At 43.2% G+C, this 16,951-nt stretch overlaps 1 protein-coding gene across 1 annotated transcript in view; it reads left to right on the forward strand.

Annotated features, from left to right (window-relative positions):
* Window positions 1–16,951, forward strand: part of ITGA9 (integrin subunit alpha 9) — a 512,195-nt gene that overhangs the window by 58,513 nt on the left and 436,731 nt on the right. Inside the window, exon 2 of the mRNA XM_088464409.1 lies at window positions 12,058–12,185. Coding sequence (XP_088320535.1) covers window positions 12,058–12,185 — 128 coding nt within the window. The remainder of the gene's footprint in view (window positions 1–12,057; window positions 12,186–16,951) is intronic.

Raw genomic sequence — 16,951 nt, forward strand, 5'->3', positions numbered from 1 at the left:
GCTGTAACAAACACACAGCTGCCGCTGGCGGCTGTGTGTCTGTGTCTGTGTAGGGCAGAGCGCTATCACTGCGCTCTGCCCTACACGCGAGGAGACCTGATGTCGGATTTTCTAGTGAGAATCCGACATCAGGCGGCCGCCGTTCGGCCCCGAACGGGGATCCGAGTCAGGCGGTGAACACCCGAACAGGGTTCGGGTGGACTCGGATCCCCAATGTTCGGAGCGGTTCGGATTCCACAGAATCCGAACCGCTCATCTCTAATTTTAACCACACAGGAAATAGTTTTATATACAGTATACAGTGTTCTCCCCAGGCTATTTTTTGTGGGTGCACCACAGTATGGGGACAGTATCTGGGAGCTGTAGAAAAAGGAACAGATCCTACAGACTTTGCAGCGTTTTCATAATCAGATGACTGGGCCTCTAATAAGAAGAGAACATCATATTTAAAATATGTTATTTCAAGTTTAAATCATTATAAGGTCAGGGTTTAAAACATTTTATTATTGCAAAGGCCCCCACCCGGTTACTTCTTGATGCCACCCGGCTGGAAAAATTTTCTGGGGAGAACACTGAGTATATATAAATTTGTAGATGAGCATTTTGAAAATTGGCGTTGAAAAAAGCTGCGGGCGCTGCAGCATAGCACTTCGTATACAGATTTAAACTCAGTCACACACAGATATGCTGCACATGTGTCGTATATCAAATTAATCAGCAGTCTCGTGTAGTCTAATTGCGACTTAAACACACATTCTAGCAAGACGTTTAAAAGATACATTGGCTCAAGCCGGGATCTGTATAAAACACAAGCTAACTTCCGTAATACAAGATTTCTAGATAGACGATTTTAAAATGATCTTTTGAATGAATGAAGGGATCAAAACCAAATTTGTAAAGATTCCCAAAAACCATCTTTACTGATTATAACTTCATAACATTATAACATTCTTGAAAAACATTGGCATATTTTGTTACAAGACCCCATTCTTCAACCCATTTTGCCATTGCGCATGCGTGTAAGCCACACTGTGGAGTGATTGTTGAGTCAATTGCTAAGTGAACAACAGGTAGTCAGGATTTGGGGGAGGTAATTGGGGATGGCTAGGCTAAATACAGGCGTGTCTGACTGTTTAAACACCTTTTCATGGGCGTGCATGAATTAGCCGATGCGTTGCCTGTCCACCTGATATGTCGGCCACCGGCTCCATCCACTATGCTGGCGTCAGCATCTGGGTTGCTCCACCGGCCCTACATAGCAGGCGGACGACCCGTGGGAGCGCAGATGGTCATGCATAGTGGGTACACACTGGCCGATGTGGACGATATGTCGGCCCGATCTGCACGATCAGGGGACAAATCGTCTAGACTGTCCCCAGCATTAGACTCAGGTAAAGCATATACGGTAGTGATGTAAAGCTCTTACTAAACCTATGGTATCATACACACCTCTAAATTAAACATATTTTATGCATCCAACTAAAATAAAGGATAATAATCCAACTGGTTCAAAACACAAAGCACACGAAGCTACACATTACACAATTCTACTTTGAAAGCAATTAATATAAGCTACAAAGGAGTAATAAGACCACTACATCTAGCTGCTGTCACAGTATTTCCCTGCTGTGCCAACGTCAGTCTCGGGAGATTGTAGAAATCCAACATGTTGAAAAATTTTGATTCCCCGATTTCACATGAAATGGTTTAACATGTTGAATTTCCCCGATTCCCCCAACAGATTACAGATGGCCACCGATCTAGATTTTTGATTGGCAGATTGGATCGGCGTCGGCAGAACATTGAATCGGGCCGTAGATGTATGGCCCACATTAGTCAATCAAAAACCTGACCCGGGACAAAGACCACTGCCCGCCCCTGGTTACATAGAATACCCCCTGCTGTAGTCTCCTTCCTACATTTCAGCCAGCTCCAAGGGAAGAGGCAGCCTCATTTTAAATCTAGGATGGCCGATGTGAAACGTCTCTATCCGGATAGAGACGTTTCACTTTGGCCATCTTGGAATGGGAGGGGAGGAGATGATTTATGTACAGTTTTGGGCTGCCTATGGGGTGTGTGGGCGCACACCCTGCTCATGCCGTGCGCACACCTATGGATAATAGTATTGTAAAAATAGTAAACAATACCAAAAAAAGGTGTGCAAGGGTGAATATAAGCAAATTGTTATCATCAGATAATGCAGGACATTGGGCCTGATTCAGAGGTGTATACTATATCGATATTTTTACGTAGTTGGTCGATGTTTTTATTACAGCTCATGCATCTAAGTTGCACAGTGCTTGCGTCCTGATGCCTCTGCGATGTTTTTCGTAGAGAGGATTTAGACGCTGAGAGACTGACAGTTAGGAACCGTTTGTGGGTGGTAACAGAGTGGTCGTGTCACGATTAGGGTTTTCACATCCGATTCAGGACCCTAGGACTGGGCTGACGAGCCATAGACATTACCATGTGGTAAATGCCTGGTGCCTTCAGAGAGGTCAGTGACACCTGGAAGACTCCCAGTTTGTCCGTGGAACCAATTGAATGGAACCAATTTACAGTCCCCAGCAACCGGAGTGAACACTGAGGCAGAGATTCAGCAGGAACCCTAACACTCAAAAAGAGAGGACCCTCAGGGCAACAACCACCATCGATATTGGTACCAATAGTATGGTGAGTAGAGAGTCTCAAAACTAGGGCTGGAGCTGTGATGCGGAGAATAGGTAATACAATTGCAGAGCAGCAAAGTAATCTGTAGTGCAATACAGGTAAAGTCCATTTGAACCCGCAATCAGAAGGAGAGTTATACTCAGAGGACTTGCTTTAAGTCAGGATCACTGTAGCCTGAAGACTTGGCACTTGAAGCACTATGATACATACCAGAAGTGGATTTAGACCTCATGGGGCCCTAAGCAAGATATCAGTTTGGGGCCCCACACCCTCAACTGCATGCAATTTTACACACAAACACTGCCCCCATAGCCGCACACACACACGGCCCCCATAGCCACACACACGGCCCCTATAGCCAAACACACATTGCCCCCATAACCGCATACACACACACACGGCCCACACACATTATCGTTTAACGATAATCGTTCAAAAAATCATTGTGTGTCTATGCAGCTTAAGTCTTGGTTTTGTGACAGGTGGTTACAAAAACGTGGGCGTGCCACAACTATTTCATAGGCCTATCCAGCGACTGCCTCTTTGTACGCAGTTTCACTGGTGCAGGAGTCTTCCTTCATGCGCCCATTCTGCGGGACCATAGGCTTTCTCAGAAGACTGATGATCAACTGATCTGCGACTGGTTCATACGACATATTACTCAGATGCTTCGACATTTTATGTAGATGCTTGGATTTTCAAAGGCGCAAGTGGGCGTCTCAATACATCTTCTGGCGGCCGTGAAATTTGCATAATTTCGCTTAGCAGCTGCGTAAATTGTCGCAACCGGCTTAGCGTACAACTCTCATGCCTATTGTCCAGGGAGAACTTGCACGTTCTTACTTATGCTGCAACAAAGCACATTTCTCAGTTTCTGTCTCCTTTTTGAGTACTTTATCATCAACTTAACACACTATAAAGCATACAATGCACTGTTTATCACAGTAATTATATACTCAAATATTATACTAGTACACCCACTCAAAAATTACTTTTTATGTGAAACCCATCTAAAGGCCCCCATACATCAGAGATTGATTGCAGCAATCGTGCAATTTGCAATCGATTGTGTATAAATATCTTTCCCTTTTTCAATCAATTGCAGATTGCAGAATTGCCAATCGATTGAAAAAGGGAAAGATTTTTAAACACAATCGATTGCAAATTGCACGATTGCTGCAATCAATTTCTGATGTATGGGGGCCTTTACAGTAGTTCTTCAAACTTTTGTTGTGGCGCTACTGAAACCATGTACAGTATGTCATATGTGTGTTTGAAATGTTCTTCTTTTGAATTTTATAGCCAAAGGTAGAGCTGGTGCTATATGCTTTCTTTAATTGCTGGATCACCTAATGCAATTTCAGTGATGCTTGTTTTCCTACTCAAGCATAATTTTGTGAGATTTGAATAGGAAGGAGTATTCATCTATCACCTTTTTCGGAAATTGTTATCTTGTTGGTGTCTTGTTTCAGAGTTCTGTATCCTGTTTGGCGTTCACTATAGTCTAGCACAATTCCTTCCTTCTCATGGGCTTCCCGCTTGGTATGTTCATATATTGGAACAAGTACATTTGCTTTGCTTCCAAATAGTCTAACATGCTGCAGTCCAGACTTATTTCTGTTCCACTTTTCATATGAGGTTTTCTCTGTAGCAATTTTTTAAAGAAAACAAGCTGTCATGATTGCTTCACCCCAATATACCCTTACACATAACCTCCTAGACTTATACTGTATTTTATATATATACTACAGGATATTGCTTAAATAGAAATAAAATATTATAATTATATATATATATATATATATATATATATATATATATATATATATATATATATATATATTGAAATAGATTTTGGATTTTTTAAATTTTTTTATTATTTTTTTTAAATCATTTTATTAATATAGAAATCTTTACACTACTTAAGAGAATTGGTCTACGTGGCGCTGCCCTCTCCTGGCTGTCCTCCTGCCTCTCTGATTGTTCCTTCTCTGTCTCCTCTCATGACTCCTATCCCCCTCCCCCCCACTTACACTAACAGTAGGAGTTCCCTAAGATTGTATTCTTGGACCTCTCCTATTCTCCTTATATATGTCCTTTTTAGGTTAACTCATCTGCTCTTTTGACCTCTAATAATCATATCTATGCTGATGATGCTCAATTCTACCTTTCCACCCCTGACCTCTCCATCTCTCTCCTCACCCGTATCTCCAACTGTCTCTCTGCTATCTCTTCCTGGATGTCCCAGCCCTTTCTTAAACTTAAGATGTCTAAGACTGAGCTGATCATCTTCCCACCCTCTTCCATTACCTCACTTCCCACAATTTCATTATCTATTGATGGCACAACTATCTCCTCTAGCCCCAAAGTGCACTGTCTTGGAGTTACCCATGACTCCTCCCTCTCCTTTAAACCACACATTCAGCACCTCTTGCAGTCCTGCCGTTTCCATCTCAAAAATTTATCCAGGATTAGACCCTTCCTCACCTTGGATGCTACTAAAACGACCATCCACTCGCTGGTCATCTCCAGATTGGATTACTGTAACCTTCTCCTAGCTGGCCTCCCAGTCTCCCACCTCTCTCCAGTACAATCGGTCCTCAATGCTGCTGCTCGGTCCATCTTCCTCTGCAAACGTTCTACATTTGCTTCCCCTCTCCTTCAAGCCCTACACTGACTCCCCTTCCCCTTCAGATGCCTCTCCCACTTACATCTCTGACCTCATCTCCCTTCACTCTCTTGTCTGCCCTCTTGGCTCCACAAATGCATGCCGCCTCTCTTGCCAACTGATTACTTCCTCCCACTCCCGCCTCCAAGAATTTGCCCGTGCTGCTCCCTACCTTTGGAACTCTCTCCCTCTCCCTATAAGACTCTGCACCTCTCTACAAATCTTCAGACGGGCTCTCAAGACCCACTACTTCATCAAGGCCTTCCAGCTCTCATTCTAATCCACTTCATGCTCTTTCCTCCATATCTACCCCATCTGTGTCGTGCCTGTCTGTCTGCCCCTCTCCTTTAGAATGTAAGCTCTCACGTGCAGGGACCTCTTCCCTCATGTGCTTCTCCTTACACTTTCTTCTATTCCTTACTCCCCACAAGGGCACCTAACATGTGACTGCTAACTCCCTGCTGCTATTTGTGAGTTTTTTAATCGCTATTGCAGCAATGTATATAAACCATATCCTTGTCCTGCACTGTATTGTACTGTAAGTTACTCGTTTCTTGTTCACTTATTAGTTTATGTACTCTGTAAGGTGCTGTGGAACACTTGTGGTTCCACAGCACCTTACAGCCATATAAATGATAATAATAATACTACATTAAAAGAAAGTAATGAAATGTAGGTTATTTGATCTTCATGCAACATTTTCATTACAACTTATAAATGTATGTGGAATTGAAAACACTAAATTCCACTATTCTTTTCATTTGTTTCATTTTTGCCTTTTCTAATATTCTCTGTGGCATCATCTCTATACCAATGGCCTGGGATTAGAGGAATATACATAGTTTTCCTTCAGGCCTTTGGAATTTCTAAAACTTCTTTGAAGTCACTTTTCAGAGGGACAGCAATAACACAGCAGAACTTTGGCACTTTGGATTTATAGAGCTTTGACGTGGGAAATGTTTTGAATGGTTTGTTTCAAGACAAGAGATGTTAAGAATATACAGGTCAAGCATAATCTACCTCTTGATTAATAATGCTCTTTCAATTTGGTATTCCTCTTATCTTTCACTTTGACAATTCACGTGCTATTTGGGTCCTAGGTCAGTTCAGATCATACTAAGCGTACCATATATAAACTTTGATTCCAAGATCATAAAAAGTATTTAAATCTAGGGTTGGCTGGTTTAAAGCACTTTGGTTTAAAGTTTAAACCAAATGTTTTTTTTTTTTAAATATGGTATTATTCCAAATTATTGTTGCTTGTTGTCTTCATTTGAGTGAGCTGAACCAATACAGTAAATTCAAACACACAACAGAAAAACAGGAATGGTAAACCAGATCAGAGAGGTACTAAATCTGCCTAGCATCAGTTAAGACTCCACAAACTCCTCCCCTAACAATTGTATAGGACAGGAAAATACCACAACTAACATTCTCAATCTTAGAGGGTAAACAACTCCATCACATTAAAGAGGCAATATGGAGAGAAACACCTCATGGTTTAATCTCCTTCAGTCCTACTGGGATGAGTGGAAGGAAGACAGGGGGGTATCCAAATAGATGTGATAACCCATGGTACAATGTTCGTGAGAGGACTTTTCTTTCTAGCCTTTTTTAACATGTATTTCGAGAAAACTTTGTAATTTTCCTCCAGAGAATTTTTCTCCAATTTTCATTTTCTCGAGAAAATAAATCTCCATAGTAAAACACTGGCTTTTCCCAGAAAAGCTATCCAATTACAAGCGAGTGAGCATTTTTCGGGGGTATGGGCTGATTTTATTGGCGATTCCTTTTCACCACCTCTAGAAGGTTATTAGTTGTGCAAAACCCCTATTTTTGGCTAAAAATGTCGGTGCAGAACCACTGGGACACTTTACTTGATGGCTAAATAGGCAAAAATACTTTTTTCATTTTGCCAATATCGACATGTCATTTATGTGGAGAAGAAAAAACAGGAAAATCGGTTAATTGATGTGGGCCAGGTATATTGGGGTGCTGTATGAGTGGGACAAGTGTATTTAAGATTGCAGGTGAGTGTTAGAGGTGTATTTCAAGGTTTTTTAAAAGTGGCTTAAATTGACCCAAATACATACTTATAGGCATTTTTATGCACCCCCAACATTCATTTTGCAAAAAATACATACAGTGAATATACTGTACTAAAGTGGAGTAAACGTTTTCAGGGAGAATTATGTAATGTTGGGAACTGTGTAGGAAAGCAGTGGGAGCACGCTGGTCAAAATGGTACAAGGACTACGCCCCAGTAGCCCTTAAATAGTGCGATAAGTTCCCACTCCCCGATCGCACGATTGGTCTGTATTCGGAAGATCTTTACAGGAAGCTCGCTTGCAATTGGATACCGCAAAAACGACAAAGCCTAAAGTAGTGGTTTTCTCGCAATAGCCGCGAAAACAAAATTATCAGGAGAATAGCGGAAATATGGCATCTAATTGGATACCCCCCTTTGTCTGGCTTTCTTTTGATGAGATATTCTAATACCTTTGGATTGTTAATTTTAGAAAGCATTAAAACATGGTTGGTCAAGGCTTCTAATACAAAGCAATATTTCACAGTTCAATATAAGAAGGATTCCATTTTTTTTTTCATTAATACAGTAATGCAAAAAAAACAACAACTGGTTTTAAAGAAAAAAAGAAAGGTTTAAACAAACAAAATCTAAAACAGGAGTGCACAACCTTTTGTAGTCCGAGCGCTGCAATTGGGTGATCACACGGGTCTCACTAAAACTTTACTTGCTTAAACATGTAAAATACATAAAATGTACTAGCAGCATTGTTTAAAGGTCCCTATGGAGACAGAAGTATGTGCAGTGCACAAAGCAGTGTGTGTCACCATCAGGGGGTGTGGCCTACCCATGTAGCAACACATCCTCTTAAGGTGCATACACACTAGACGATATGCTCCCTGAGCGATATCGTCTAGTGTGTCCCCGGCAGGCTGTGCTCAATGTCGTTCATGACATTGAGCACAGCCGCTGAACGATATCATTAGCGATATCGTTCAGCGCCGGGCTCTCTCACCCATTCCCTGACATGCAGCAACCTGACGAGGTTGTCAGGTTGGCCTGCATGTCAGCCCGATGAACGAGGATGACGAACGACCCGCGGGAACGCGCGTCGTCGTCATCGTTCATCTTTTTTGTGTTAAAAATGGACGATAAAGTGGACAACTGAACGATAACGATATCGTTATCGTTCAGTCGTCCACTTTAATCGCCCAGTGTGTACGCACCACTACCCCCAGCATCAACACATTTCCTCGCCTCTGCAGGAACAACATCACAACCTCATATAGTAACACATCCCCCTGCACTGTCACTGTACTCTCTCCATTTGGCTCCCATTACTGCAGGGTCAGTAGTGGTGCCATCAAACAGATGCAATATGGAATAATTGAGCTCCCTGTGATTTAGGAAGATTTTTTGCTTTAGACATGTAAATAAATGTGGGCTTGTGTGCTTTGCATGCAAAGTTTGCTTTAAAGACCCATCCTGGCTCTGACTATGCAAATGAAAATACATTATAGAAATTCTATAGAAATACATTATATAAAAGTCTCTAACATGCAATAGAAACCAGACATTTGTTGCTAGCAGGCAATTAAATACTTGTTTTAATTCCTTTAGTTTTGTTTAAACAAAAAAAATTACTAAATACATTGTCTGAACATTTTGGCTTATTATTGTATATAATGCAATTTATCAGAACTTTAGTTGTGATAGAGTGCGGAGATCTAATAAATAAAATATATATTTTCCTGGCCTAGAAGCTGCGGCTCAGTCTTTCTGTCAGAGTAGAACTAGAGCAGTGAGTGGGAAAGCGCTTAGTGGCAATTTCGTGATATGATGACTACATTATCGAGACTGAGAGCTCTGTAGTCACTTCTCTGCAAATACAGATGCTTGGCAGCTAATTTGATTGGCCGACAGGCTGCCGGTAACAGGCATGCATCTGCCTAGTCCCACCCCTCTCTCCAGTGACGGGTGCAGAATAAAATGGTAAAGAATTATCTTTGTTTAGGAAGAGAAAAAAATAAACACCATCACAGTGGCGAGCCTGTCTAGGGCTCCCACTATAGGGCAGCATATAATGAGGACAAGGTTAGCATGTGGTCCCCGGGCAGAGGTTGTGCATGGATGAAGTATAACATTATATATTGTAATGTTTTATGTACAAAGTTAATAGCAATTTTTAGCAGACTTCTTGGCTTACTTACTAGCTGTCCATTGGGGAAATCCACTTTCTCTAGTAACCAGCTACCTCAGTAGGTCTTATTTATTAAGGTGCATACACACACAACGATTTTTTGAACGAATATCGTTACACGATATCGTTTAACGATAATCGTTTGTAAAAATCGTTCACTTTCTGAGTCAAACGATGAATAATTTTCGTTCATGCACGTTCACATTTGTAGTTTGTAGTTCAGTCAGACTTGCCAACTCAACGATTTTCAGTAAGGGAATATGCAAAAATCATTTGTAGTTCTAAAAAATCGTTCATTACATTTAAATGAACATAGTTAATGAACAACTTTAGTAAACGATTTTAGTTCAATTTTTCAAGGGAGAAAATCGTTTACTGAAATCGTTCATTAACTAAATCGTTGTGTGTGTATGCAGCTTTAACATTGCATTTAGGTGCACAATTTGAACTGAACCACAACAAAGCAACCAACTATCTCGCACTAGACAGGTAACAGATAATTGCTGATTGGTTAGTACATAAATGCAATGAGTCAATATATTAAGGCAAAAATTAGGGAAAAGGCTGTACTTTTGTACTGTTTCCTCCATGGTTGCCCCTTCCCAGTCGCATTGCTTCCTCATCTGGTGGGGGTCTTGCCTGAAAAAGATGTTGGGGTAGTGGGGGGCCTGCAGGCATAGCATTGAGATGAATCATTAGCATACACACATTAGCATCAGCTGTTTCTAAATACTCCTTTACCTCTCAGGTGGAGGAGGACAGCTCTGTTCGTGTTTGAGCAAAGGTGCCTTGTATGCAATGCCTCAATACTACATGTGGTGCCACTCTGCTTCAATGTATGATAGTATATGTTTGTAAAAGACTTAGAAGAAATAAATATACCAAATTATTAATATTCAGAAATATATTTGTAATTTGTAATTTCTTATCAGAAATATTATCATAAAAAAGGAAAACATGTTGAATGATAACACTTCTTTATATCTAAAGTAGCAAAGACAAAAGTCTGAGTGCACATGCATACATAAAACAGTTATATAATAAGGTACTGTACTGTAGTAACACAAATGTTGCAGAAACAACAAATAAAAGGTATAATGTAGGCGCTAATAAATTATATAACATTAAATAATGCAGGTATGTGCAAGCAATATTAAGAAGAGGATATTATATTGATGCTCCTATCTATTGTTACCGTGGCCTTTAGATTCACTATAGATGTAATTCATATTGTTATGTTTTATTTGTTTTATTCACTGTGCTTTCCAGAGTCTATTGACTCCTCAGCCCCAGTCCCATTGGAGCATTCAAAATACCTGGAAACATATGCAAACATGGGGAGACTGTATAAACTCCACTCCTAGACGGAATCAGACCCTCAGTCCCAGCATAGCTAGGTAACAATGCTAGCCACTGTGCCGGCATATTGCCAAATTGAGAGACTTTGGGCCAAATTTACTAAGTGGCAGGTTCTATATCCCGACTAGTAATTTTGCTAGTTCTAAACTACTGTCTAGTAATTGTAGCCCTAGCCCTGTTCTATTCTATTTTAAAGTGTGATTTGATGGCATTTTTGCAGTAGTTTTGGCCTTAGAAAATCTGCAAATAGCAAAACCGCCTCCAAACTGCTGCTGCTAAACTGCCAGGGTTTAGAACCCCCTGCTTAGTAAATTTTGCCCCTTGAATCCTCTTGCATTCAAGAGGAAGTAAACTTATCACAAATCTTCTGTGTGAAACTTTGGGCCTGATTCAGACCCACTCGCGAGCGGCTGTCCGCTCGCAAGTGGGTCGATGTTGTGCACTGCGCATGCGCACGACGGTGGGAGCTCCGTCGTGCGCATGCGCCAGACGCGACGAGCGAAGGACTTTCCTTCGCTCGTTGTGTCTGATCAAAGGGGGCGTCCTGTCGATGTTGATTGACAGCACGCCCCCTTTGGTGGGCGTGCCGGGGGCGTGCCTCCCTGACGGGGGCGTTCCCAAGGGAACGCCTACCGTCAGAAGCCGGCCCACTGACATCACTAGTGATGTCAGTGGGAGTGATTTTGGCTCTGATAGAGCCAAAATCACTCCGGGCCTTGCAGTTGAAAAACTGAACCGCAGGCTCCGGCTCGCAGTGGCGATGGTCAAGACCATCGCGGCCATCAAACTGCACGCTTGTATAGGCTGTTGGTGGTGACCCACAGCTATACGAGCGTCCTGGAGGACGCTCCATAATTATGGAGGGCGGCCCTCATTCAGAGCGTGCGCTCTGCTCAGAGCGTACGGCTCTGAATGAGGGCCCTTGTTCTTTGACTAGCAGAAATTCTGCACCAGACTAGCCACAGCTCATTACCCCCTTTACACCCAGCAGAGTAATCTATTCTCCATGCCTATACCTCCTATCTATCCTCTATGCTCCTTGTAGGTTTGCAGACATGTGTCTCTTCCGTTTGGTCTGTAAAGTTTGGAGAGGAAATTACAATTTTCATCAACCAACTTTATTTTGCATTTTAGGATTCTGGTGGGTGCCCCAAAAGCAGATTCTAGATTTAGCTCATCCATAAGGACTCCTGGAGCGATTTTTAAATGCAGAGTTCACAGCAATCCTGACAAGAAATGTACTGAGCTGGACATGGGAAGAGGTGAGTGACTTAAAAATCTTCCATAGTAACTTATTATCATTTTACTAGGATGAATCACATACAGATGGGTCCACATACATCTAGCCCCCTGGCGCGATAAACAGCCCTTCTAGTCGCGCCATGCAGTGGCATGACTCAGTAGCGCTGAACGTCTTTTCGTGCGTCTTTTTATTTTCAAATGTGTTTTATTCGCACAACAATGCGAATAGATAGCACAACCAGCTTCTGCTGATTAAAATGATATGCAGCATGCCTATTACATTACAGTGTTACAGCCGCTGACCCTACAACTTAGCATTTTGCATGCAGATACACCCGCACTCACTCAGAGAACCTAGGCATGCTGCATATCATTTTAATTAGCAGAAGCTGATTGTGCTATCTATTCACACGGCCGCCTCGATGTTTGTCTAGTGCGCACGAGGGAGCTGGCTCCTTTGTGCGCATGCGTGAGACCCGCTACGACCGACAGCGCCGGTCATAGCTGGTCTCTTTCCAAAGGGGGCTCGCCCGTTTGGAAGGCGGGCCGGGGGGGTGGCAACCCAAACGGAGGCATTCCCATGGGAACGCCTGCCATTTGGGGGAGGCCCCACTGACATCACTAGTGATGTCATTGGAGAGCTTCCGGCTCTGACAGAGCCAGAAGCTCTCCGGGGCTTACGACAAGTGAGACCCTACCCTAGGGTCTCGTCGTAAGCCCCGATGGTCGCGATGGTCAATGACCATCGCGACCATCACCCTAGCGGTCGTTAGAGCTGTGGGTGTTAACCCACAGCCTAACGACCGAAACAGAGGCGGCCGGTCAGGATGCAAGCGGCCGCCCAGTTTCTGAGCGACCGCTTGCATCCTCCGACCGCCTCTGAATGAGGGCCACAGTGTGGCGCGACTTGATGCGCGCGTAGGATAGATGTATGTGGGCACATCTGTATAGTGTGATCAGTAATTAAAGAAGACATTAGCTTTTTACTTTCATGTTTAAATAATTTTGAAATTGTAACCAGGTCAAAATAGTTGTTGAGTTCTAGAAATAAACATTTGATTAGTTCACAGGAGCATAGACAGACAGGTTGATGTTCATCCACCTTCAAAAGCACCCTGGCCCTGATGTATTACAGTATGCACTCAGATACAACTCCCATCTCTCTCCTCTCCACTCCTCTCCTCTCCAGTCTGTCCTCAATGCTGCTCGGCTCATCTTCCTCTCCAAACGCTCTCCATCTGCCTCCTCTCTCCTACAAGCTCTCCACTGGCTCCCCTTCCTTTTCAGAACCCAATTCAAGATTCTCACACTCGCTTACAAAGCCCTCAGCCATTCCTCTCCCATTTACATCTGTAACCTCATCTCCCTTCACTCTCCTGTCTGCCCTCTTCGTTCAACAAATGCACACCGCCTCTCATGCCAAGTTGATTACTTCTTCCCACTCCCGCTTCCAAGATTTTGCCCGCGCTGCTCCCCACCTTTTAAATTCTCTCCCTCTTCCCATCAGACTCTTCCCCTTTCTACAATCCTTCAAACGGGCTCTCAAGACCCACTACTTCATCAAAGCCTTCCAGCTCTCATCCTAACTTGCTGCTACATGCTCCTCCCTCCCTATCTACCCAATCTTTGTCACAAGAGAGAAAACAGTGCTGTGCTTGATATGCCAATTTTCTGCGTATCAAGCACAGCACTGACTCAATTTTATTATCAGTTTCTTACTTCAATTAATTATATTACAACAAAATTAATTTGATGGTGTTTTCTCAGGTGGATAATAAATGGTCCATGATTTAATGCTAATAGAGACACAAACAATCAGCCATATTTATTTAATTTATTTTTAAGATTTCAACAATGATATTGACAGAATATTTCACTTCATGATAGTTTAGCTTTTTTAATAAACAGATATAAAAGTTACATTTTACAATTATTTATTAGTGCGCCAACAAAGAGGACATTCTTGTTTTCTCTTTTGTCTACCTAATTGTTTAGTGTCCTCAGGCAGCACCCCCAACCGTTCTATCAATAATTCAATTAGTGATTCGTAATCTGGGGTTTCTTATTGACTAAAGATTAATAGATATATTAACTGGCGCAGAAGTTTACTATTTCCCCGTTTCCCTTTATCAATCTGTGTCACACCTGTTTGTCTGCCTCTCCCCTTTAGAATGTAAGCTCTTACGAGCAGGGCCCTCTACCCTCTTGTGCTTCTCCTTACTTTACTTTCATCTACTTCTTACTCCCCACTAGGGCACCTAACACTTCGTTGCTTTGCTCTGTTGCTTATCTGGCTGTTATAGTCGCTAATGTAGCAATGTATATTATCTTTGTCCTCATCCTGTATTGTATTGTATTGTACAGCACTGGTCAACCTATTTGTTTATGTACTTTGTAAGGCGCTGCGGAACACTTGTGGCGCCATATAAATAAATTATAATAATAATATATCTAAGGTGGAATAATACAGGGCTCGACAAATCCTGGTCGCCAGGTCGCCATGGCGACTAAGATTTTAGTCCTGGCGTCCGGGATTTCCAAACCATCCCCCCTCGCAGAGAAGCTCCATTTGTCAGGTGCCCGCTGAAATTTTACAAGCGGGCACCCGACTCCCCACAGCTGCAGCTGGAGCTCACTCCTGAGCTCCGGCGTCGGGCTTCCCCACGGGCACTATGGGAGAGACGCCATGACGTCTCTCCCATAGTAACGAGGAGCGGCGGCAGCCGGAGCTCTCTCTTGAGCTCCAGCATCGGGCTTCCCCACAGGCACTATGGGAGAGACGTCATGACGTCTCTCCCATAGTTCCGAAGAGCGGCAGACGGCAGCGGGCGCAGGATCCTGGCCTAAGGTAAGTATTCAGTTTTTTTCTTTTGTGTGTGCGTGGCACACTTAGAGGGGGCTTAGACGGGCACTATTAGACTGGGCTTAGTACTGGGGGTACTGTTGCAGGGGGCTTACTACTGGAGACACTAATACTGGGGTACTATTAGATGGGGCTTGGTACTGGGGGCACTATTTCAAGGGCTTACTACTGGGGGGCACTAATACAGGGGTCTTACTACAGGGAGCTTACTACTGGGAGCACTATTACAAGGGGCTTACTACTGGGGGCACTAATGGAGGGGGCTTACTACTGGAGGCATTATTTCAAGGGGCTTACTACTGGGGACACTATTATAGGGGGCTTACTGCTGTGGGCACTATCACAAAGGGCTTAGTACTGGGGGCACTATTACAGGGGGCTTACTACTAGGTTGAGGGGCACTGAAAGGGCATGTGTAGTAGTCTATACAAGCTTTCATAATTTTGGTAATGGACGATGGTCTGGCTCATAAACTTTTAAGATGGCTTCTAGATTTTACAAAATTTTTTGGAGCCTTGGAATAATACTCACCTTGGGAGTACTGTCAAGAATTAGTCACCAAGTTGTAAGACCATGGCCCATATTTAAAAGCCTACGAGCATACTTGCCAATATTGAAGCTACCACCTGTGTGCAGCCAAGTTTTAGGTGTGGGGGGGTCGTGGCACAGCCAGGTGCAGTGGATCGCTGGGAGGGCGATTGCCCCTATAATACACACCACTTTTCATGTCAGAAGAGTGAGCCCCATGCTGTGTACCGCAGAGGCTGCGACAGGAGTGATGGGGCAGTTGGTCGCAAGTGCCGACGACGGACACCCAGTGGTACTTGCGGTCGATAGCTCCACATCACTGCTAGATCTGCCACTGGCCTGGTGGGAGGTGTGGGGGCATGGTGCAGTCATAGTGTCACTGTGGCACCGCCCCCGCTATACATAGCCATGATTTTTTACATTGTAAAGAGAGGAGCTACCACGATAACACGATTCAGCGCAAATCACGCCATCAAGTGGGCAGCAGCAGAGGGCAGCAAGCCTTTTCCGGGAGACTTGTCTACTTTTCCTGGAGTCCAGGTGATCCACCAAGATTTGGGAATAGACGTTATGGGAGAGTAAGTAAGTATGCCTACAAGCTTTTGGATTTAAAGGAACAATTTGTTATAAAACATTTGCCCTAAAAGACATTACAGTTTTAAGTCTGTCGCTTGCTGCTGCCCAGATCTCACAGGCTATTACATTTTGGCCCATTTGAATCATTTTTTTATAACAATTTTTTTGTCATTTGTATTTTTGATAACATAGGGCCTGATTCAGTACGGATCGCAATTGTGATCGCAGCTGCGAATTCGCACGGAACGCAGCTCCTAAAATATGCTAATGCTTGCCAAAGCTCATCCGGATTAAAGACGCCCACTATAGCTTTCTCACATTAGTCCACTATTGCTCTTCTGTGTAAACAGCGGTACCGTCGATTCACATCGACCACTCACGCAGCATTTACAACAGGTGTGACCTGTCGCAGACACTGCAAGTATGTTCGCACGCAGTGGGCTCTCAAGCTGCGTATGCCAAGCAACGGCATTCAAATGGACAGGCACGTCTGCGTTTTTCTGACCGCTCCCCCATCACCACCCTCAAACATTAACAACCTGTCACTTACTCTGCAATGGATTCCTCTGTCCGTCCGTAATCGCAGTGCGATTGCAGCGCACATGCATTGCAGTTTATACGCTTGTGCAATGGCAAACAATTACTCAATCTGCGTACTTAGTTGCACTTGCGATCTGTATTAAATCAGGCCCATAGTCATAATATAGTTATTGAACTTTTAAGCTCATAGTCTAGGTAGAAGTGTAGTTTTCATTCTGTACTAAATAAAAGTAAAATAATCATCCAGAAATTGTTGTTTAAACCACTATTTCACATGTT

Source organism: Taudactylus pleione, unplaced genomic scaffold (genome assembly GCF_031769625.1).
Source record: "Taudactylus pleione unplaced genomic scaffold, aTauple2 ptg000054l, whole genome shotgun sequence".
NCBI classification, from domain to species: domain Eukaryota; kingdom Metazoa; phylum Chordata; class Amphibia; order Anura; family Myobatrachidae; genus Taudactylus; species Taudactylus pleione.